At 37.3% G+C, this 25,679-nt stretch overlaps 1 protein-coding gene and 1 pseudogene across 2 annotated transcripts; both read right to left on the bottom strand.

Moving 5' to 3' along the window:
• Window positions 1–18,527: 18,527 nt before the first annotated feature.
• On the bottom strand, window positions 18,528–23,056 carry UBA2A (UBP1-associated protein 2A). Of its 2 annotated transcripts, none has more exons than XM_020685207.3 (2): window positions 21,477–23,056; window positions 18,528–19,316 (listed from the first exon to the last, which is right to left on the bottom strand). In XM_020685207.3, exon 1 carries the CDS (start codon window positions 22,885–22,887, stop codon window positions 21,493–21,495), a length of 1,395 nt encoding a protein of 464 aa, XP_020540866.1. In that variant the 5' UTR covers window positions 22,888–23,056; the 3' UTR covers window positions 18,528–19,316; window positions 21,477–21,492. The 2 variants fall into 2 exon arrangements, with proteins under 2 accessions (XP_020540866.1, XP_012090826.1); XM_012235436.4 differs by lacking the exon at window positions 18,528–19,316 and adding an exon at window positions 20,559–20,871 and having other exon boundaries at window positions 21,477–23,055.
• Window positions 23,057–24,011: 955 nt separating this feature from the next.
• On the bottom strand, window positions 24,012–24,327 carry LOC149498319 (uncharacterized; annotated as a pseudogene).
• Window positions 24,328–25,679: the final 1,352 nt, after the last annotated feature.

Here is a 25,679-nt window from a genome sequence, read left to right as displayed (position 1 = left end):
TGTTAGGAAGGAGAAAGGATTATGGTTATTGAGGAAGAAGAACAACCATGGTTCTATAATGTCCTGCAGTGGATGACTAAAAGGGTATACTAAGATTTGGCCACTAAAGACAAAAAAAAGAGCTATACAATGTTTGATATTACAATTCACAGTTTTAGACGGGCAGTTGTACAAAAGAATGTCAGACGGGGTACTGCTAAGATGCGTATCAAGTAAAGAAGCTGAAGGGATCATGGAACAGATCCATACAGGGGTTTGCATTACCCACATGAATGGAAAAGCGCTTGCTAAGAAAATTCTCAGACAGGGATTCTTCTGGTCGACAATAGAAAGGGATTGTATTTCTTTCGTGAAAGGTGCTTCGAATGCCAATTTGACAGAGACTTGAGTGACAATCCACTTTCAGAATTACATCCTTCTATTTCACCATGGCCATTCGCAGCTTATGGAATAGATATCATTGGCAAGATTTGACCATCTACTTCTAATGGGTACGAGTTTATAGTGGTTGCAGTAGACTATTTCTTAAATGGGTTAAAGTAAAATCTTTTAAAAATGTTGGTGTCAAGCAAATGGCCAAATTCATTGAAAAGAATATGATCTGTAGATATGAAATCCCCCATCATATAGTGACAAATAATGGAGTTCAATTCCAAGCAGAAGTAAAGACTTTGCTAGAGAAATTTAGAATTGAACACCATAAATCTTCACCTTACAGACCACATGCTAATGGGGCAGTGGAAGCCGCAAACAAAAACATTAAAAAGATATTAAGGAAAATAGTAGAAAATCATTGTGATTGGGTAAGCAAGCTTCAGTATGCTTTATGGGGTTATTGGACCACATCCAAATCTACAAATGGGGTAACCACTTAGTCTCTAGTCTATGGAATGGAACCTGTACTACCAACAGAGATAGAAGTGCAGTACTTGCGTATAATGATGGAATCTGAGATTTCGGAATGTCAATAGGTAGAAATCACCATCAAGAATTAGCACTCCTAGATGGAAAAAGGCCCAATGCCCAATTCATGTATCAACTTTATAAAAGGAGGATAGCTAAGCACTTTAACAAAAGAGTTCATCCAAAGCTACTAAGAGTAGGGGATTTTGTTCTGAAACAGATGTGGCCAAACACTCATGACCCAAGGGTGAAGTTCAAGCCTAACTAGGAAGGCCCATTTCTGATCAAGAGAATGTTTTCCAAGGGTGCAGTGAAGCTATCAGACATGGAAGGCAATGAGTTTATCGAACATGTCAATTTGGATAAGCTGAGGAAATTTTATGTATAGCTTGAAACATTTATGGTAAAGCCTAATTAATAAATTCACATTTTGTGTTCTTATTAATTTTAAAGCGTGTTGTGCTAAGTTTATGTTGATATGCAAATGTTGCGAATTTACTTGGTTGAAATAGAATAACAGGAAATATATCAAGCATTTTTAAGCAAAAAGACATTTAATTCATAATAAGTGCATACATTCATAAAATTGAACTATCAATAATTTTATAGTACATTTCATTAGAAACAGGATAGAAGCATCTACATGCCAAGTCCTAACAAAAATCTAGCTATCAACAGGTCAACCGGCTCTGAATTAGCATGGACTCCGGAATAAGCCTGCAACCAAGAGTGGTATAAGTCTAAAGAAGAGGTATTGTCCACATCAGAAATGGGTACCGTCATGGGACTAGGCAAGTGGAAATAAAGCAAGATAGAAATCACTGGGTAATAAGGCCATACTCGAACCCAGTGTAATCAAGGACAGCCTAGCTACTTGGCTGGGATAATAAGCCACTACCCTAGTCAAGCCATATAGGGGCACACATAGCATGTAAGAAGAAACAGTGACTCACTCTATGTACCACAAGGGGCAAGTCCATCTAACTCCCTCGGAGGAAAGATCCTGAAAAATATCAGTCCAGTCTTCCATAATCTCTCCAGTTAAATGGCAGTGACATTGGACATAGACTCGTGGTCTATAATCGAATATCAGATGGTCCGATGGTGGGTCCATCATCTGTGGCTTCTTAAAGGCCCACAACTAAAAATGCATTCAAGAAAAAAATAAAGAAAAAAAATAGAAAAGCTCATTAAGTCCAAAACCCGCAAAGGGCGGCTTAAGCAAAAGTTTGAGCATACAAAATAAAGGAATAAGAAAATAAAAGAAAAAGAAAAATGCATTTACTTGTAGAAGAATCGGACCCATTGGACCAAGTACCGAGCTAGCTTCTCGAGCATGCTCTCCCAGGCAAATAAAAGTTTCAGTTAGAATAAGTGGAAATGGCGTACGACACCTAGCCATCTGCTCGACTATGGGCAACAGTCTAAGGCTGTCATAGTCGTTGATGCCATTGAGTAGCAAGTACTAACTAAGAATAACGAAGCAGACAAGTGAATGCCAGTATGGTCTAGTGCGGTCCATATTTATTGCACGATCTACAAGCGGTCACAGGGGCACGACACTAGTTCTGAAGTCATATGATGGAATCTCGTAAGTCGAGAAATCAAAAATAGACAGTATTACTGAAGCAGGGTTTATCCAACCGGGGCACTGCAGGAACTTCTTCCACCATGGGTATTCTCCTAGAAATGATGCTGAATTCTTCAAATAGCGGACAAATCTCAAAGTCATCGTGGCGAAATAAGTTGTCCGAAGGATCAAATTGGTTTAACAACCATTGAAGTAATCTGGGTTGAACCCAAATGTTCTTGTAGTAGCTTAGCTCGTTGAGTTCAATTGGTGTCAGCAAATCCCAATCCTCATGGTTAAAACTACAGAACAACGCTTCAAAAGCAAGTGCCAAGGACCGATCCATGGAAAATGAAAAAGAAATGAAGAGTTTGGGGAAGTTTTTGAGTGAAGAGTTTGTCTGGAATAAGAAGAAAGAACTTTTGTAATGTATAAATATTTTATGGGCTTTTATAGCAAGAAAATAAAAGGACAGATTGACAGCTAGCTGCCACTGTAGCACTAGTGGCGCATGCCACTACGTGTGGTGCAAGCCACAGCATAGTGGCGCACGCCACTAGTAAGTAGTCAGTTGGAGCAGATTAAGATTCTGTCACTTTTCAATTCTCAGATTCTATAAGCAATGTAAATAACAACTATAAAGCCCAAACATATTAATATCACTCAAGAACATGTAAAGAAATTGGCTTTTAGGGCCTTCACATGTAAAAAAAGGAAAGAACAATCATTCTTTATAAAGAAATTCCCCAAACTGGGTCCAAACTACAAGAACAGATAAAGAAAGGAAAAGAAGACTGGGGCAGCCAATTCAAGACATGTTGGAAGCCGTCTCCTCTGAATCGTCACTGCTGGTCTCCTCGGCCTCTTCAATGACCACCTGCGCTATGTCCCTTGACCTCAAATAGTAGGAGGCACCATGTTAGCTCTCTGCATACATTCATAAGTATTAATAAATGCATTTCATGCATACATGGCATGCGCATTGCTTATTTTTCTTATGATTATTTTGTACTTATAGATACGTGCTCATCCGAGAGCTTCACTACAGCCAACTTCAAATGCGCCGCTTCATTCAGCTGGCACACCCACTGTAATCATCAATGGACACCTGTAGGATAAGACAGGGGCAAGGGCAGACAATAAGCAAGCAGAATAATAAAAGGTAGATGTCAGAATAAAGAGCAAAAATTACTCACATGAGTACAGCCGAGCAGTGATATCCGGTACGAACTCACGAGATGTGTCTCTAGCATGCCCTGTACAGTTTGACCTATACAGTCCAGAATAAAGGAGAAAGAGGCCCTGGCCCGTGCTCTGGCATACCGATAACAACAGTCATATCTAGAGCTCTAGGCTCAAAACCTCTCCTCGTGCTTGCCGAGCTACTGCTGCTGCTGTAATAATAAGACACAGTCTGTAAATAGAGCACACTAGGGTAAAATCCAAGATCAAAAGGAAAGAAATGCAATTCACCTGACTGGAGCAGCGCCCTGGCCTATATCCAACTCCTCCGCCTCAGCAAAAGGATCAAACTTAATCAGACGAGGGATGTGGACTAGGAGTTGTGTCCGCACAAATACAGCATAAGCGCCAGGCATAAAAACTACCAGGTGATCTATGGCAGCAAACCCTCTTCGAGCAGCTGTAATGCCCTGGTCCAGCCGAATGGACCTGGTGGACAACATGAAATATGGGACATCATAAGGGACCCTCCTCCAATTTGGGCCAAGTTCCCACTCAGTTACCCTCCCTCCGAGGTAATACATGTCATAGAATAGACCTGAGAGGAGGAAATGTCTATGCTGATAGACGACAGCTGCCTAGATGAAATCGAAAAAGTCAGCTACATCTCCCCATAGATATATCTCTATCTGTAACAAAAACAAACAAAACAAAACCAAAAAGCAAGGGAAGAAAAATCAGAAAAAGAGAAAGCGAAAAAAATAGAAAAAAATAAAAAAGAAAGAAAGAAAGAAGACAAAAAGAAAAATAAGAAAAACAAAATAAAAGAAAAATGTAATGAACCAAGGGACGTAGCGACTTACCTGATCCCAGCTCGAGCCATTCAGTAGTTGATGGAACATCACAATGTCTAAGGTAGTATGAGAATACATCCTGCTATAGCGCCATGCTTGGCCTCAAGGAAGGGTTTTCACATTTACACCGCCCTCAAAACCGAACAAGCCAAGTAGGGGAGGACTTTATGCTCACAAGCCCAAATCTGCATCAAAGAATAAAGTAGAAATCAATATAAAAGAGGAAAGGCAAGAATAAAATCGAAAAACATACAATAATTAGAAGCTGAAATGTTGTACCTCAATAACTCGTTTATAGCTGAATTTCTATTGGGCACCTTGGACGCGTAGGTCCATGCCATAGTACAGATAAGACAAAGTGGCAACTCCCCAGTTGAACTGCCTGATGTAATCCAAGTCCTGTAATGGTGGTAGCAGCGCCAAATCTGCGTCGTTACCATGGTTCGTGAATAAGGTAGTCGACAGCAAATAGAATAAGTAAGCTCGTCCTACCACATCTACATTCATCTCAGCTACTGCTCTTGAGGCAACTCCTGACATTAAGTATAAATGCTCTCATACCTGACCCTCTGGTTGGAGATAGTGGGCTCCACTTAAATGGTAACTTGGACACTCGCTCGTAAGCCTAGACGGTCCAGTGTCCTCATCCTGTCATCAAAGACCACTGAACGTCCTCCAAATGACAATCCCATGATAGCAACAAGATCTATATGTGTGATGGTCATCTCATCGAACGGTAGATGGAATGTATGTATGGTGTCCATCCACTGCTCCATCAGTGCCACAATGCTGGATGGCAGAGTCCGCCCCTGCACCCGGGGAAAGGTATCGACAAAGTGACCGAAGCCTGCCTCTCAGACACACTCTTGGACCCGCTCGGGCAACTGGTCAAACCATTCACCGGCTGTAAAGGTGTTGCCACAAGATTCTCCATGCCTTATACCGTTCTGCAAAAAATAAATTACTGTGAGTATGCTAATAAAGTGCATAGGCATGTCTTTCATGTATTTGATGCAGGTAAGCAAGGAAAAAAGATGAAAATCGTAAAAATAAGATGTCACACAGACACTATGGCACAAGCCATTACTCATGTTGCACATGCCATAAGCCCAGTAGAGCATACCATAGGCCTGCAGTCCACCAAACGCCATTCAAAGTGGCGTACACCACAGTGGCCCGCCACATGCCTGAAAAGCCCAAAACGTCCAATCAGGTAAAATTCTACTTGTTTTCTGATTTCTAACCTAATATTTGCATGTTTCTAGCCCTAAACAATATAGGAAACATAAAGAAAATGTTTCAGAATACCTCTGGTGTGCCCCAATAGAGGTGATTGGGCAAATCGTGCCGCAAATTGATTATAGTAACGCATCTAGAATGAATTCCTATAACTTCATCCCGTGGCTCACAGGGTGAGTCACAGGGTCAATCACTGCATCACCAGGAAGCCAGTCCACAACATTTTTGGCGGCCATGAGTTCGGGTTGCAAAAGAGTGGAAAAGAGAGAAGGGAGAAAAATTGAAAAGAGAAAGCAAAAGAAAGGTTAACAATGACAAAGTGATGTTACTTTCACCTTTTATAAGAGATCAATGGGCCTATGGGCCCTACTTAAGCCTTCATGTCTGGTTCGGCCCAAAGGTCCATTAACCGTGACTAGCACTCGTACTTAGTCGACAACCGGTCAACGACTAGCCGCCTGAGCAGGGGCAACACACCACTAGCCATAGGTGAGCCTCTTTGTTTTGCGTGCCACGGCACAGTTTTCAATATGAATTCACAAAAATTCACAAGAACACACAACTCCACATAGACTCACACACACACACACACACAAATTCACATAAATTCATGCACTCCTATGCAAAATCACGCACGCATCACACATGCACGCTTTTCCGACCCAATCACAGAATTTCTAACCATAACCAGCCAAAGTGCCTCTTCTCCTGTGTTGTTAGAATTGTTGTTGTAGGTACCTCCCCAAGCGAAACATTTCAGAATAAAGTTGTCCCAAGTGGCGCACCCCAAGCGGTCCCGAGTGGCACACCCAAAGCCATCACGAGTGGCGCACCCTAAGCCGTCCCAAGTGGCACATCATATGTCCCCTGAGGTAGGTTTTCAAAGTCCCGAGGACAACCTCTCGAAGTGGAGCATTCTCAAATCAAAGCCTCCAACTGGCGCAGTCAGCCGAAGAAGCCATCAACAATCACCATGACGCAATCCGTCCGCTTGTCAAAAGCCATAATGGTACTGTAACTCCCCTGAGGCAGGTTTTCAAAGTCCCCCTAGGCATCGTCCAAAGGATAACCACCCGAAGTGGAGCATTTTCAAATCAAAGCCGCCATCTGGCGCAGTCAGCCGTAAAAGCCATCAACAATCACCATGACATAATCCGTCCACCTGTCAAATGCCGTAATGGTACCATAAGTCCCCCGAGGCAGGTTTTCAAAGGCCCCTTGGGCACCGTCCGAAGGACAACCTCCCGAAGTGGAGCATTATCAAATCAAAGCCGCCAACTGGCGTAGATAGCCATAGAAGTCGCCGACAATCACCATGGCACAACATAACTACCTGTTAAATGCCGTAATGGTAATCCATATCAACAAATCTGCCAAATGGCGTACCTCATCCATCACAGTCATGCGCATCACACAAACTGGGTAAGTATTTTCTTACTTACGCGTCTACTTTATACTTTGATGACATTTTCTTGAAAAGCAAAATATTATCAAAGTGGAGGCAAACTGTAAACGCTTAAAATTTGTCCCTAAAAGGTTCGGTGATGATACACCTTTTTTTTACATAAATTTAGATCGGGATGTCCGATCGCCCCGGTTCTCAAACCAATGGTCCATGGTTGAGATTATTCATGTGTTTAACTATTTTTACTTTTTCGGATTACTAGGCATTTTGCAATAAAATCAGGCCCGAGAAGCCTGTCGAGTCTGCCCAGAGCACTTTTCAGTGCTCTGCCTCATTTCACGTGCCACTTGGTCTGATTTTGTAAAGTGGGCACGGTCCTGTTGCGGGGCCCGACAGTGGCATTTTTGCCACGTCAGCCCTAAATGGGGCCACCCACCCTCAAATGGCTATAAATGGACATTGTGGGGTGAGCTTTGAGGAGGATTTTTTGGATTGGAGGGGAAACTATTGCTTTTTCAAAACTTAAGCAAAAGATCATAGGCAACAAGTGTTACCCTTTGATCTTAAGTTGAGATTTTTGTTTATTCAATCATAAAACCCCAAAGATCAATCAAAGAATTTTAAACAACACATTTTTAATCCTCCATCTCAAATTATTGGATCAAGGAACAAAGAGTTAGGTTTCTTCATCCATTTCCATCTAATCTTCAAAGGAACTCCAAAAGGTAGTGTTTGAGAACCTCAAACCTATTTTTCTTTTCTTTTTTGGTGTTTTAAACATCTATTCTGGGTCTGGTTGTGAGGGAAACCTAGGATCGACCACCAAGGGGTTTCTGCGCTTTTGTGGCATGTGGCCAAAGATAGTGGCATGTGCCACATGTATGTGGCTCATGCCACAAGTGCTCATATTCCTCTGTTTTGCCTTGTTAAACCCAGAAGCCTTCTTGATCTCGGAAAGGCCTTGTACCACTACGTGTAGCGTGCGCCATAAGCATGAGGCGCGCGCTATAGTTTCCTGTGGCTCAAGGCCCTTCAATTCGAAGGCTTTGAATGTATAAAAACTCAATAAATGTCCCAATTCGGAGATCCAGTGGCCAAGCTCTAACCATAACTACTTTATGATGCGAACTAAGTCATATATGGATTGAATAAACAATAAAAATCAGATTGAGAGCCGTAATTGATGGATTTGTTCATCTTCTTTGATGAACATCAAGATCATAAGCTTAAATCTCATGTAATCATTTAAATTCCTGTCATTTAATTACTGTACTTTACTTTACAAGCACTTTACTATTTTGTCCTTTAATATTCTGCCTTTTATGTTAATGCTTTACGTTTATTATTGCTCTAAACACATTATTCATTAATCTTGTATTTTTAACATTCATCATTTCCATAATTATTAAATGAATGTATGATATGTGCTCCTGTGAATATCTATTTTCATTTGTGTTTGTGGTTTCTTTATGTTTGGGTTGTGGTTTAAGTTTTATTGTAAAATATAAAGGGTCCTTAAAAGGATTCCTAATATTGGCTTATATGTATTAATTTATGGGTATTACGAAATTTGGAGGGTTTAAAGGTAGATTGTATTATTACGATGGTTTTGTAACTCTTTTCTCCTCTCCCTTTCTTCATGAATGTTTTATATTTCATGTCTATTATGTTTGCAATGACTTGTGTGAATGACATGTTTTCTAAAAAATTGCATGAACCCTTTATATCTCAATTTTAGTTAATCGCATTATTGCTAATTGTGAATCTTTGGACAGTGTGGAGGCCAGTTTAACTGGGTGAAATGGGTGCCTAACACCTTCCCATTTCATACCTAACTCCCAAACCCGTCTCTAGTTTAAAACCAGATTAGCCAATTCTAAAAAATCGACTAATTCGAGAATTTTCCCTAATAAGAGCAGAGACTACAAAATAAAACTCTTCCAAAAGTAAGAGAAGCTTTTCCGAGGATTAAACGGGTTTAATAAAAGAAAACAATTTTACTAAATAAAATAACTCAAGCTTGTTTGATTCAGTTCTTTCCAAATCACTTTTGGGAAAAATCATCGCGTCCTCACTCTACTTATGGTTTGTATGGTTCTGCGGCTGAACTCAATTACACATTTACTTCAAGATTGTATATATGCTTAGGGGTTTTGGCAAAAGCTTATGACAAGGGTATCTTAGTAGATTTTTCAGAGTTGGAATGTGGATGGGTGGTTTGCCCGATGTCATACGTTGGATTTTGTATGTCCTGTTGTAGGTTCTCCTCACCAGAACTTGTTTGTGACATGTTGGTGGATTTGGAAATGGAGACATTATGTTGTCTTTTGAGTCAGTCTTATTCTTTGGATGCGAAATATTATTCTAGGTCTTCCTACTTGGATAATATTTTATCTGCTTAGGATAAGAATGTGTGTCAGCTTCCTTCTTTACCTAAAACCATTAGTCATGTTGGATGGTCTTTTCCTAATTCGGAATGGGTGAAATTAAATGTCGATGGAGCTTGTAAGGGTGACCCAGGTAGAGGAGGTAGGGGTGGGGTGGGGGTGGGGTCCTTTGTGATAGTGTTGGCAGGTGGTTAAAAGGTTTTATTGTACTATTGGGTACCTATAATTCTATGCTCATAGAGATCACTACTTTGCTTTTTGGTGTTAGGATGGCTTGGGATGCTAGCTACAGGAAGGTTATTGTTAATATGGATTCATTAGCTGTTTTGCAACTGGTTTTGGGGCACACTGTGTTAAATGTTGGGTACTCCTCTTTGATTTTGCATATTAAAGACATGCTTTAGAGATCTTAGCACATTCAATTAAGCCACTACTTCCGAGAAGTGAACGGGGTAACGGACATTCTGGCTAACATGATAGTATCTGATGCAGTGCATTTTGAGTATTTTGATGTCCCTCCTGATGAGGTTTCTTCTGTGTTACGGGATGATATGCAGGGTATTACTCTGCCCAGGCTAGTTGGTTCAGTTAGTTTTGTTCTCGGGTGTGAGCCCTCCTTTGTATGAAAAAAAATTACCTGAAAAATGAAAAAATGGAAAAATATTAATAATATGATTAATTTCATGATAACTAATAAATATTTATTATTTAGAATAATATTAATATACTATAAATTTCATTAATTATTAAAAAAATCAAACATTTTTTATAATTTTAATGATATTATCAATTGGCCAATAAGTCTCTACAAGTAAATCAAATATTCTAGACCGACATAACTTCCCTATTCGGTTTCCTAACCTTAAGTTTCCTATCATAATCTATATATGTTTTACATGCTAATCTGACCTCATTATAATTCTTTAACTAAACAATCTTCCATAAAAAAATAATATAAAAAAATAAAATAATAATAATAATAATATAATTAATCTAGTTATCTAAAGATACGTTGACGAAAATGCAACAACATCTCCCATATAAATTGGGTTATCCGTACTTTATACATCTCAAATATCAACACTACACACATACAGCCCATCCATCGGGCAAAACCATCCGATCTTAAAGCCCATTCCCCAGCATTTTAATACCATCTACCATATTCAATTAACTATTTAATCGAAATTAACTTAATCAACTAATAGTTTTAAATTTGAAATTTATACCGAAAATGAGAAAGTAGGTCTTAGAGCGTATTAATAAAAAATCAGACTACAATTCCACGATCCGCGCGAGGAGAAGATGATTCTACCTCTTGGGTCCTCGTCGGAGCATCGCCGGCCGGTCATCGGATCGTTGTGCATGGTGGCCGAAAAATCCAAATATCCCAGAAATGCCAACTTTTTACATCAATTTGCTCCGTTTCATGAGGAGATCTCCGATCTCATGTTCGATTAACAAGATGGGTACCCTAGAGACCAAAAATAACCCCGACAGTTGCTAAAGGGACTGTAGATCATGGTGGTTTCACCATTCTCCACCAGAAACTCAATTTAATAAAGGGGAAAAGATCGCACGGAGGAGATGAAAGGATCGGCACCCCCTCCTTCACATTGCAATAGCCGAAAACTACGTGGATCGTCAAAACTTCATTGTGCGACATTGCTTGAGTTCCATTCACTTTCTCTCTCGTTCCAGGCTTCTGCCTCGCAAATCAAGACCACAGGTGAGTTCCTCTCGCCGCGAAGATGAAGTTGAAGTGCTTTATTGCCGGATTTCATGGTCGATGGCCGGAAAATGAATGGGGATAGGGGAGAGGCACTGATCGTGCAAAGGAAGGAGAGAGGAGAGAGTGAATGTCTCTCTCCTATGGTAATTGGTCTAATCCTGATTTGATTCAAACCGAATTGGTTTGGCTTAACTCAGCTACTAGAAGATTCTGCATTGGTTTTTAAGCGGTTTAGACCCAGTTTAGTGGTTTTCAATTTGGTTTTTAATTTAACCAGTTTCCTTTTAGCAAATAATAATGCAATAATATTATTTGAATTTTTTTAATTAATTAAATAGTAGACACACACACACACACACACATATATATATATATAATAGATTAATAGTTAGAGCTCCATATTTATTCTTGAAAATGTTTTGGGCTTGAGCCCAACTCTATAAACTTGGGCTCAAATTAGAATTATACAGTATTTACAGCTCATACAGTCGAAAATCCAGATTTTTGATTAAAATAAAAATTCAAAAGTTTTGAAAATAAAATTATGGGGTGTTTCAGTTAGGGGAGAGGTTAGGCTAGGGAGTACTTTAATCTGCAGATGTTTTTTTATTTTCTTTCTCTTCGAGAGGGTTTGATTCTACAAGAAAATTGGTGTTTTTGTCAATTTTACAAGAAAAAAGAAATCAAAAGTTTCATTTTCAGTTTAGATCATGTTGATATTTTCTCTTCTCAATTCTTTTTACCGCAATTCCTAGTGATATTTCAAGCTCTAATCATCCATATATATACACACATACACACACACGTATATACAAGCATGTAGAGGTAGTATTTTTACATTGGCAACATTTTTACATTAGTTCAAATGTCAATAAGAATTGAAGACTGTTTTACAATCAAAATTTAGGAGTATTTGTTTTTGTCACTTCATAAAATTATGTTATTTATAATTTCTAAGTTCATAAAACTCCATTAAAAAATTGAGATATAGTTATAACTTAAAGATTTGAAAATTTAAACAAGTTTAGCTCAAATTTATTTTTATTTAAAATACTTTCAATTATCTTTATTATTTATTTAGTATAAAGTTATAAATAAACTTTTTTTCAAGACAAAGTACAAAGTTCAACAAATAAAACAATTAATTGTAAGGCCCCTCCCGAGCGCCATAGAAAGATCTTGAGGATGGAGTCTAACCAGACAGGCCCATTGGTTGGTTTCTCACGGAATGACGGGAACTCCTTACAGTTCCTTTTGTTTGATAATGGCTCAGTTTAGCGCTTAAGTGGTCGGATTGGCTCTTTGGAGTGTTTTGACAGGTGTGTGATGTGTTTAGAGTCGCCACCTTAATTTATTTTTTATTTTCGAGAAAAATATAAGGTAAAAATCCTATGATTGACTCCATTTTCATTTTTACCTTAATGATAAAATGCACTAGCCTAGAATCATTGGGTTCAGGGACTAGATTTTTGGCTTCTTTCTTATGAATCAATGGTTTGCGAATTAATCAAGTAATCAAAGTATCCGTTTGCGTGAATGACATAATATCAGTGCATGAGCATACTTATAATGCATGGCAATATCAGAAATATAGAGCATTAAAAGCGTAAATGAATAAATGGTGTAATTTGAAGGGGAGCCAGACTCTGGCCTCATTTATCGAGGATTCTAGGTCGCGTGCACATTCCCCTAAATCCGGACTGGTCTGTTCGGTCGGGGCCCGCTACCTAGGCTGAAATCCTAGACATGCCTTTGTACCTCATTTGTATGAGGATCAAGGCACACGAAGTTCTACCATCGATTAGGATGATAGAGTTTTGTCATTCTTAGAATGGGCTTAAAAAGTGTTGGACGGATTGGGATTTGCATGCGTTGGATGCCTAACGGACCAGGCTTGATAGGTATTAAGGTGCCGGACGGACTGGGCTTTAATTGACAAAGTCTGAGTTTAGTAATTATACCCTAGGTCTGGTCGGGTTGAAGGTCGGGTTGCGCATGCGTGCGGCTTCGGATTTCCATGCTTCGCCTTCTCGATCAAGGAAATTGAATCTTGATCTAAAATAATGCTAAGGATAGGCATAAGGGCCCGATTAAGTCCTTAATTATGTATTACGTAGCTTTAGTTCAAGGAACACTAGGTTGTGATCGAAAGTCGAAAGGATCGACCTTTGAGAACCAAGTCGGATTCTTAACTCGATTAAGGAACTCGAGTAAAACTTAAACTTTATGGCCTTAGAATCGTGCTTGAGGTAGATATAGATTCATTGATGTTTGAGAACCATTCAATCGAGCAATAAGAGATAGCAAATGGAGGGAGGTGGCTGAATATTTATAGGGCTGGAGCTGCCTGGCCAGTACCAGCAAGCCCTCCACCATACCGGCTGCCTGAGTGCTAGTACCGGTGGTGGCGGCTCTGGGAGCCCTAGCCGGTAACGCCGCCTGCCTGGCCCGTACTGGCAAGGCATGTTGACATCCTTACCCTTTTAGGTCTGATTCAAGCTTTTTGGCTTCCAGAGGTCCATTCGAGGTCCAAAAAATGTCCGATCGAGCTGATTCTTGCACTGTTGGAACCGTAGCAGAATTTTCTAGATCTCGATGCTGAAATCATGGTCAATAGTCATGCATTCCTTCACCTAGTTGATTATATATTCTTCCTCTTTTTCACCTTCAATATAAGGTGATTCAGAATTTGAAATATGTTTATCTGATTCTCATTCCATAGTTAATGGAACTAAGGTGATTCAGAATTAGAAATATGTTTATCTGATTCTCGTTCCATAGTTAATGGAACTATTGACTTTTTCTTTATATCTCCAAGTCCCAATTCTGCTAATCTTTTAGTCAATTCTTCTACTATTTCTAAACGATCATCTTTGGCTAATTTTGAGCCAAGTTTTCTTGATTCCATTGGTTTAAATAAAACCTTCTTTTCAATATTTTCTGCCATTTTTTGTTAACCTAACTTTAGGGGTATAGTCTACTACTTGAAATTTAGATATGCGACTTTCTAATCTATTTAGTTGTTGCCCAATAATGTGAAGGTTTAAGTTTGTGTAATTTTGTTATTCCGACATCTTTATTATTGATTTTTCTTTTTCCTCTCCGGGTGAAAAAAGGAGGACAGTCAACTTTTCTCTCTAAAGAACTAATAGAAGCATGAAGAGCTCTCTCTAACCAACAGTTTGCAAGAATATTAAATATGTGCCTATTTTAATATGTTCTCATAAAACCCCAACGACTGTTGAAATGGAAAAATTGAGTACAACATTATCCTATATTAACACAACTTTGCAAAACAATAGTCAAATAAAACTTTTTCTTCTCTCATCTATTAATTTTCTTGTATTGAAAAGGGATAATGTTATTTTTGGTGCTTGTACTTATCTTTTTTTTGTCTATTTTAGTGTACAAATGGAAAATTGTGAGAATTAAGTATCTAGACTTGTATTTTTTTTCAATTTGGCATCTCCTGATGATATGAACAACTGAAATATCTAATGGGATAAAGTGGGGCCAACATATGCCTAGGTATCTTCATACTTGGTCTGACATTTAATTCACATAGACTCCAAAGTGGCAATCATGCTGAAATTATTCATTTATTCCCATTTATCTTCACCTTAACAGTTAGATCATGAAATCCCTAACTACATTCACGATCTAAAGCCCCTTTCTTCTTCTGTCCCTCTCAAATCTCGATCCTTAACTTCAATATCACAGATTGAAGATGGAATTTCGATTTTGTAAGCGTGAAATCACATGCCCAATTTAAAAGAAGGAAATTCATATCTGTTAAACCCTTGAATACATCTATAAGACAAGCGACCTTATAGAGTAACTGGAACGTTACAAATTTCTCTTCTTTTGCTTCTTCAGCTCCAACGCTGCCAAGATTTGAAGAGCTAGATACCAGCAATATGCTCCTTCGTTAACGAATTATCTTCCAGGGTCTTGTTGTCTTCTAACTTTTCTTAAGTCATATTTATGTATTTTTGGTTTAATTGAGTCGTTGGGATTTTTTTTTTTTTTTTTTTTTTTTTTTTTTTTTTTGGGGTTGAATCCATCGATGTTGGTGTTCTTTCGTTTTAACCTATAGAGATTAGTTCTTTGAAATTTTTATTGCTTGTTAAATCTTGATTGGTGGTTCCTTGTGGGTTTTACTCTTACCTTTATTGAAAAATATATATGCTTTAATTTGGTTTTTTCGGCTTTGATTATTGGATTTTTATAACTGTGTTTTTGGTCTTTTATGTTCTTTCAGATTTTTTTTTTTTTTTTTTTACCATGTGAATAATTGGCTTTTTTTTACCGTCTATGTGGATTAAATATCAGGCCACGTAAGCATACGTGGGTCTTATTTCATTCCATTAGACATTTCAATTGTATCATCAAGTTATACCAAATTGAAAAAAACAATGCATGTTTAAACACTCAATTGTAACAAGCTTTCGTTCAGACACCAAAATAATAATAATAATAATAATAATAATAAAAGACAAGATCAATTATTCCTATTGAAAATTGTAGATGAGTTAATAGTGTTTTAGGGGTACAATAGAAAAGAAAAGATAAATAATTTCAGTGTCACTACCTTCTTAAACCAAAACCAAGTGCAAAAGTAGTTATATATATATATATATATAAAACGAAGAGAGTAATTTAAAGCGTATTTAGAAAGTATACATTAACAAATTAATTACCGTTGTATGGAGTTGAATGGCCTACTCAAAAAGTTGAATTAATTAACGGTGCAGGCCAAATAAGAAAACTTATCACTTATTGGAAAATTAGACTTCTCTAATCTATTTACCTCCAATCAAACAACGAATTCAAATTCAGAATATTAATTACAAATTCATCGAAACAAAGGGAAAAACGAAGAGTAAATGAAAGAAGAAAATGCATGCAGTTGAAAATGTATCAAAAGTGATGTTCTTTCATTTGATCTATCCAAGCCCATTATTTTAATAACCTAATGAAAAGAATATTGATCGTATTTGAATTAATAAAATTTTATCATAAACAATTTTTTGTTGAACCCTAACTTATATAATATTGACAACAAATAATGATTCCCTAAACATTAAATTACAAGAAATCTAATTTAAATATAATTTCAATAAACCCTAATTAAAATTCCATGCTTAAAAATAACAAAACAAAAACCTAAATTTATATCTAACTAAAATTTATTATTTTACTTGGCTTTTTATAAATTAAAAATTGACTTTTTATGAATTGAAAAAACAAAAGGGACAAGCCTGCTTTCAACTATTTTAGACCGATGTGAAGCGATGCTCAAGAGACTCAAAAAGGCAACCCTGCTTTTAAAACATTTGATCACAACACTTCCAGAACTTGAGAAACAAAAGGCAAATGGAATAGACTTTGCTGTAAGAAGAATTTTTCAATGGAACATACAAACACCATGGACAAAAGCCACAAGCTGAAGCTATAGAACACAGAAACAATACTTCTAATTAAATCAATTGAAAGGAGAAAAGGTATTCAAACACGAAGACAATTCTAAATAGATCACTATGAACGAAGACATCTGAGGAAAGTTGCAAACGGTTCATATATTTTCATCAGCAAGTTTCTGTGATTAAGTCAATACTAACCCTGATTGCTCGATTTATATCAAAAATCATTGGCAAGAAAATTTGATAAACAATCGGATCTCTCCAAGATAACTAATGATAGAGACTGTTGACAACGAAGAGAGGAAGAATGCGAGAAAGAAGAAATTTTTATTTCTATGATAAATTGTTGCTTCCAATACAATAATGCTATTTGTATACAAGCCTACCTCTAAATAGGAAAGAAACAGAAAAGAAAAGAACAAGAAATTCCTAAATATACAGAATATTCTAAGATCATATGGGAAAGCAATATAAAGGCTCTATAGGAAAGAGATAATGAATCATAATAATCAAACTGGGATATAGGTTATTTCGTACAAGTTCTAACCTTTTTTTTTCGAGAGCAATAGAAATATCATCATCAACTATAAGATCAAAATCCGAATAGAACAACCAGGAAATGAGATTCACCACATTGATTTTTCAGAAACTAATTGTAGATATGAAGTTTAACCATGTATATCATGCTTAATGGCATTAATCACCTCCCTTCAATTGTACCGTTTAGGAGCATATCCAATCTACCTTCTCTAAATTCTTGCTCATTCGTAATATTTATATCCATGCTCACAAAGTGTCTTTGGGATGAGATATGATAAACACTTGTGACCCTTTTAAGTAGCAGAATAACCAATACACACATTTTAGAGCTCTAGGATCTATACACCTCCAGGACTACAATGAACAAAAAAATGCACAACCAAATACTTTTGGAGAAAGAGTATATATGAAGTATTAGCATGTAAAATGCAAAACTTCTAAAGGACTTTTAAAATTGGACGTCTTCTAAGACATTCTATTAACGAGATACTGCAAAAAGCAATGTATTTTCCAACAAAGCAATGTATTTCCCAATATGGGTACATTCATGGTGAATAAAAGGATCCAACCATCTCTAGTAAATGTCCATTTTTTTTTCTTTTCAGACATCCTATCTTAAACACTTGTGTTCAACACAGTAGTTTGATGTATGATTCTATTAGAATCTAAACATGCTTGAAACATTTGATCCATATATTACATTTCATTATCAATTCTAAAAATTTTAACCTTGGCATCAAATTGGGTATTAATCATTTTATGAAAAGATTTAAAGAACCATTTATAGAGGTAATCCAAGTTAATCTAACACAACAGTCAATAAAGGTAATCAACCATTTATAACCCAACAATGGAAAAGTAGAGGTAGGTGGTCCGCACACATCCAAACGGATTGTCACGGAGCTCTTGTTATTATGAGAAACATGGGAACTACGATATTTAGTAAATCTACAAGCATCACAAACTAAAAACTCTGACTGTTCAAAAAGACTAGAATATAACTTCCTCATAACAAAAAAGGAGAGGTGTCTTCACTGCCTATGCCACTAAATAATTTCTTGATGAGCATTACTATTGCTTCCTAACAAAGCTTGGGTTATACAAGGAGCCGGAGAAGTACAACATTTTCCCAGAAGCTACATGCCATTATGCAATCTACCAAAGCCAAATGTTTTCCCTATTCTCAGATTCTTGCAAAACACAATAAGTGGGAAAAAAAAAATTCAACTTTATAACCGAGAGCATTTTTAATAGCAATAACAGACAAAAGATTTATAGGAAAACTGAAAATATGAAGAACAGAAGTTAAATTGATCGGTGTTGTGCACTCAATGGAACTTGTGATTAATACAAGCTAAAGAAACATTTGCTATACGAACTCTATATTTGCCAGAACAAGGTGAAGAGATTAAAAATTTATCCAAAGAGTATGTCATATCTCTTTTGCTTTGCTACAATCTATACCCCATGAATCATCAATAGAATTAGCAAAAATGGCCATTTACCAAATTGCACAAAATTGGAAGAAGCAATTGAGATGGATAGGGAGTCAAGTTTTGATAAAAGACACCTTAAGGTTTGTACATCTTCATCATATAGACTCCCAGCAGATAATGCTGCAGTCACTGCTACTACTTCAGCTTAGTGTGCAGGAGGTCTAGTGGAATCCATCTGTTTACCTCCACGACCCTTAGTCAGTTGTCCATGCAATTTCAAACAGTTTTTCTTAGTATGTCTAGGTTCCCACAATAATCACACTGTATGTGGTCCTTATTTGATGAGGTGTGGATTAATTTGTTTAGGTTGAGAGAAACCTTGCTACAAGTCCTGCTTTCTCAACAGAGGTTGTACCTATCATGGCACTTCGCCCACTTTCTTCATGTTGCACACATCTGTATGTTTGCCTCATAGAAGGCAAAAGGTCCTTTCCCAGGACCTGAATTCTTATTTGATGATATTCCACATTCAACCTTGCAAGAGAATCATATATGTGCCCTTTCTCAAACTTTCTCTGATATCCTACCATATCAGCCTCATATGTCGATTGATAATCTTCATAGAAATCAAGTTTCTACCACAAACTGTTCAATTCAGCAAAAGATTAAGCAGTTATTATCTCACCGTGCTTCATTCTTTGAACCAACATTTTTATGCAGTGCTCAACAACAAATACCCACTAGAAATTTAAGGTTGCATGGAATTAATAAGCGAAGACATCACCAGGGAATTTTAAGAATCTCATTGATGATAGGTTGGGTTGGTTAATTCAGGTTGAGTTTTAGCTCCAGTAAGATACTCCTAAAGTTCCCAAGCTTCAATAAAACCGGCATAACCTTAACCAAACAAGGTAATTGGTGTCATCAAACTTAAATGGACTAATTTGTATCTTTAGTTTCATCGCTCATGATAGTAGTCAAATAAACCCACACCAGATATTAAAAACAGATCAAATGATACCGATAAAAAGACAAAACCTAAAATCAATAGCTAAAATTGGACCATGGAAGGAAAAAGAAGAACCAGATCCAGAATTGATTAAGGCAGAGACACAACCTCCTTGAGGCACGTGAGCTCACACGCTACACCGGACCATGATGATCTTCCGGTGGCAGGCTCAGCAGGTGAGCTTTCCTCTTTAGTAGGTGCCAGGCAGTGTCCATCACCTCCATGGCTGCCTAAAAGCTTACCCAAAAAGAACAAAGGAAATGAATCTGCAGGTCTGTTTTTCAGAATTTTTTGCCTAAACAGTGGCATGGCTCTGATGCCAATTTTTTTTTTTTTTGGGGGGGGGGGGGGGGGGTGGTAAAAAGGGAGAGCATTAGCTCTAAGATTACAAACAGATTCTTGGGTGAATTACACCAAGATTATCATGTAGAAGCCAAGGTAAAAATCCTTGAGGAGGCTCCAGCAGAATAAGGGTAACCAAAGGAAAATCTGCCTTGGAGAGGAAATGAGGTTTTTTATGTTTATGTTACCATGTTGATAATACAGAAAGGAGAGTATGAGAGATTTTTTATATTTATCTCTAAATAGGAAATATACAGAGAAGGGAAGAACAAGAAAACGTTCTACATTGAATATGCAGAACATTCTAAGATTATATAAGTCAACAGATACCCTCCCTATCAACACAAAGCCATGGTTTTTAAATTTCATTTGAAACATGCATCATGAACACTGAAACATGTAGAATACACTTAAAGCACAATTTGCAAAACCAGTAAAAATAAGACTCTGAAGAAGGAAAACGGATCATAATTCACAATCAGAAAGAAGAAAATCAAGTACCATTGAAATATTTTTAAAACAATTGCAAAATAGCATTGACTGAAAACTAGGTAAATTATTTGAATCTCACACACTACAAACATTACCAATATTATTCAAGGAAGAAGTCAAATTGTTCCCAAAGCTTTTAAACTAAATACTAAAACCCAAAATACAATGTTTTGAAATGAGAGGAAAGAAGAAAGAACACAGATAAGTAGAGAAAACAGAAAGACATTTTAAGAGTCTCTATGTAGTAAACAAAAGTAACATTTGATCGTATTTAGAAAAGACTTCATTTGCACAAGCTCCATAAACTTCAGAAGAATCGGCAGGCCTATATAAAACACTGATACACTTATATGGGATCTGCAAAAGGAGTAGGAAAGCATAAAGACAAATTTTAAAACAGAATCAGGTTAAAATCCTTTATAAAAAGGTTAAAATCAAAATTAAAGATCTATTCAACATTAAAGGAAATATCAAACAACTACAACATCAGTTCGATGCTAAAATGGTGAGGTAAGTAAATTTGTTACTGGTAACTTAAATGGTTAGTATAAGAAATTTTTATTATTACTACAGAAAAAAAATGCTAAAACAAATATGTAAGAACCTTCCAAAACAAAAAGAATACGTCACTTCTTTTTGGAGAAAAGGAGTCCAGAAAAGCATGCAACATAGTCAATGAAATGAAATGCTAGTGAAGTATAGCACATAAATTCTACAAAGATTGACAGCAAAAACAAAAAGGTGGAATGAGAATGATGAAGTACATATATTGGTTGCGAATGCACAAATAGCATAAGAAAACTAATAACAGATAGGATATGGTTCAAATTTTCTTCCTAGTCAAATGAGATCGATTTTAGGTGGTCAGAGTGTGCAACTATGTTACTAGACATATGTATAATTCCCAAATCTGAAGTCATTGACAAACACTTGATGCGAGATAATTAGGAAGCATAACTTACCTAAGGGATATGATATCTAGTGCCCCATGTAAGGGGCAACACCACCATATTGCCCAACGCCATGCTGCCCCCTTGCAGAACCACCATGGCCCACCTGCTGATTTGAGTAGCCGCCCTGAATTACTCCCTGAGTACCATAAGATCCAATCACTCCAGGGCTTATATTTGCCTGGTTACCATAGGCACCCTGCATTCCGCTTGCTGCACCAGGCACACCAGCCTGGCTAACAGCAGCAGCAGAACCTAGAGTTCCTAATATACTAGTAAGCCCCAATCCAGCACCTTGAGTAGCAAGCAAGGCTGTTAGAGCCTGTCCAAGAGCAGGGTTCAAAGCAGGAGCAGCTGCAGCTCCCTGGTTAAACCCAATCCCAGGTCCAGCAGCAGGTGCCATGAGATGGGCTGGTCCTGCAGCCGTTCCACCAGCAAAAGCAACATTTTCATTCCGCTGAAAATTGGGATTTTGCACATTATGTTGGCTCCGTTGCTGCTGCATAGATTTACCAGGTTTGGGCCCATCTATAGCTTTCTGGCAATGCAAAATGTGGCCCTCAAAATTCTTGTGTGGCTCTTCAAGCGCCTTCTTGGCACTCTCAACGTTCTTGTACACGAACAAACAAAATCCCTTGGGCTTACCAGAAAGCTTGTCTAGTCCTAAAGGACCTTCCTCAATCTCTCCATAATTGGAAAAGAAGGTAGTCAGCTTCTGAGGATCCAAATCCGCCCCAACATTGCTTACATAAATCTTTCTCTGAGTATACTCAGACACCAGCTGCTGCTGTGAAAGGATTGCTGCACTGGTAGTAGGGACAGGACCAATGGAAGCAAGCTGGCAGGCAGTCATACGGTTGCCAATCTTTTTTTGCGGTTCTTTGAGGGCTTTGCGGGCCCCGCTTCGCTTCTTGAAGAGGATAAATCCATAGCCCTTGGATTTCCCAGAAACCTTGTCGCACACAGCCTTACAATCCTCAATTTCACCATAGGGCTTAAAGGCGTTCAAAAGGGTCTCAGCATTGGTGTCCCATCCAAGGCCGTGTACAAAAATTTTGCGGTGGACTGGATCCTCATCCGCTATCCTGCGTATGCGATCTGCAACATCACGGTGGCTATCGGCTGCTTCACGGAGCAGATTGATAAGTTGATCTTTGCCAAATGGTTCGAGAAGGTTTTCAATGGGCTCCTCGTCTTCGTCGTCGGAAACTGATATCTGATTGTTATTTCCTTCCTCCTCTTTCACATCGTCATCTTCTTCATCGTCCTCTTCTTCTACCTCTTCTTCAACATCTTCCTCTTCTTCGACTTCTTCGTATTCATCTTCTTCTTCTACAATCTCTTCCTTCTGTTTTTGTTGCTGCTTTTTAGGCGGTTCAGCTGCTTCGTTGCCATTGGAATCGTGCTTTCGCTTCCTCGCCATCGTTGACGCTACTGTTAAAACACTGGCTTCAGAGAGAGAAATCTAATAAGGTGGCTAGGGTTTGGGTTTTGGCGATGGCTTCTCTCTCTTTCTCGCTCGAGAGTCAGTCAAGGGCTTTCGCTTCAATTGTCCACCCAATTTTTTAAGGCCACGCTCCAAAGTTACAACAAAATGCGGAACTCTAAGCTAAATCATTGAGAAAAATTTTAAATTTTACAATAGTTTTAATTCTACTTTAAATTTAATTTTCTTTTTCTATTGCTCTGAATTTTAATTATAGTTATAACAATATCTCAATATTAAAATAAAAAATAATATATTTATTTAAAATAAAATATTAGTATTTATTCATATAATATTGACAACAAATAATAATTTCTTAAAAAATAAAATATGTTATAATGAATAAAACTCATTTTTATAAGAAATCTAACTTTAATATAGTTTCAATAAACCCTACTAAAATTTCATACTTAAAAAAAGGTTAATCATAAATTTTGTGTCTCAACTTTCGATAATTTTTTATTTTAGTGTCTCAATAGAAAACGTTTGCAATTAATATATTTATTTTAAAATAAAATATTAGTATTTATTCATATAATATTGACAACAAGTAATAATTTCTTAAAAAATAAAATATGTTATAATAAATAAAACTCATTTTTATAAGAAATCTAACTTTAATATAGTTTCAATAAACCCTACTAAAATTTCATACTTAAAAAAAGGTTAATCATAAATTTAGTATTTCAACTTTCGATAATTTTTTATTTTAATGTCTCAACGGAAAACGTTTGCAATTAGGTGTTTCAACTCCAAAAAAATTTTCAATCGGGTACCTCCGGCTTATATGGCAAGCCAGAAATACAAAGAGGATAGAGATGTTATGCCACAATGGATTTTTTTTTTTGCTGACATGGCAGCTTCTTTCACTCACATTCTTTCCTTCCTTTCTCTCTCTCTTCCTCTGTCACTACTCGCTCACTTCACAATCTCTCTCTCTCTCCTTATAAGTTTTTCCTAATCTCTAAATTATTTTCGAATCTAATATGTCTTGTTTTCACATTATTTTTATTAAGAATTGCTTTTTCAAAACAAATAAAGATCATCAAAATCATCCCATTTCACTTTGTATTCTTGAGGACAATGATAATAGAGTCTCCTCGAAGAAATATTTTATTGATGAATCTATCTTTGTTGACTGGTTAAACTTTTTTCTTACCTTTTCCAATTTTTGGCACCTCAATCCACATATCCTTGACATTTTCTAGAACCATATTGCAGTACCAGTCAAATGCTTTCACACGTCCTAGAAGTTTCTTGTTGTTACAGTAGGTAATGAGGTATTATTTTTGACACTCATCAACAGAGAGTGGCCCAGTGTTGAATTCCCTCTAACTCGTTCTTGGTCATGGCATCCTCATTCATTAGCCTACTCATGGTGACTTAATATGATTCCTCTTCAAGCAAACAGAATGCCAAGTGACGCGGAACCCTATGGAAATAAATTCCATGAACTCTATGTCAAGTTTTGGAAGAGATCCAAGATCTAAATAAATTTCCCTCTATGGCACCCAAAACTTAAAGAAGTAAGAACACCAATAATAGAGTAAAAGAATAAGATAAACGCCACAAAGAATTGATAAGTTTACTTTGATTCTTGATGCAATTAGAAGAATGCAATCTCACACCCTCTAAAGCAAGAACACGCCTAAGCATGAAGAAGAAGATCTCTCTTTTATTGATTGAATAATAATGTGAATAATTACAAAATAACAAGCTATTTATACTAATCTAAGAGGTCCAGATCCTTAAAGGACTTAAAGTTAGCTAAGGAGTAGGATTTAGCAAATCTAAACCAACTAAGGATATGACTAGCAAATCTAAACAACTTAAGGATTTGGTTAACTAATCCAAATCAACTCAAGATTAGCTAAATCTAAATAAATCTAGGATAAGGAATAATTAATCCAAACCAACTAAGGATAAAGAGTAATTAATCCAAACCAACTAAGGATAAGGAATAATTAATCCAAACCAACTAAGGATAAGGACTAACTAATCCAAACAAATTAAGGATAAAGAATAATTAATCCAAACCAACTAAGGATAAGGAATAATTAATCCAAACCAACTAAGGATAAAAATTAAAAGGGTGGCCCAATTTATTGGTGGCCCAACTCATTAACAACATTACAACTCAAAACTAACAAAAATTGGCTAACTTATCACGCCAAAGTTAGGCTCTAGTATGGCCAGGGCATGCCATATGCTTGAATTTCAGATTTGATCTCAACATGTGCTTCCATCAATATGAGAAACTTAGGTGTTCCTTCAAGTTCTTCATAGCACTTGTTGAAAGCAAGATCATGGAGCTCTTGTGTGACTTGTTCTTGAATATATAAGGACATGGTTGCTCCATACTTCTTTGCACGGTTCCTTGTAATTGGTCCACTAGGAAGTGTTGACGCATGATTTTATGCCTCCACCTGACCCAATGATGATATGAGGACAAGGGATAAGGTATCACGATAAACCAGAAGTGTTTGAACCAAAAATTGAATCAAACCGCCCAAAGGAGCCTGACCCGTGTTAGGGCTGCGTCACGCAGCTAGTACCTGCGTGACGGCACTCTTAGATGCGCCACGCAGCTCTAACAGGACTGACACCTCTGGGGCGCGCCCGTGCAATGGCCTGCATCGTTTGTATGGATACGCGGCAAATGTACGAAAAGTAAGTCGCGTCACGCAGGTTTACGGGTGCGTCACACAGCTTCTACCAGCATGACGCGA

The sequence above is a fragment of the Jatropha curcas genome, chromosome 2, assembly GCF_041381405.1.
Source record: "Jatropha curcas cultivar XTBG-Jc1 chromosome 2, XTBG_Jcur_1.0, whole genome shotgun sequence".
Lineage (NCBI taxonomy): Eukaryota > Viridiplantae > Streptophyta > Magnoliopsida > Malpighiales > Euphorbiaceae > Jatropha > Jatropha curcas.
This window is presented reverse-complemented; position numbering and strand designations above follow the sequence as displayed.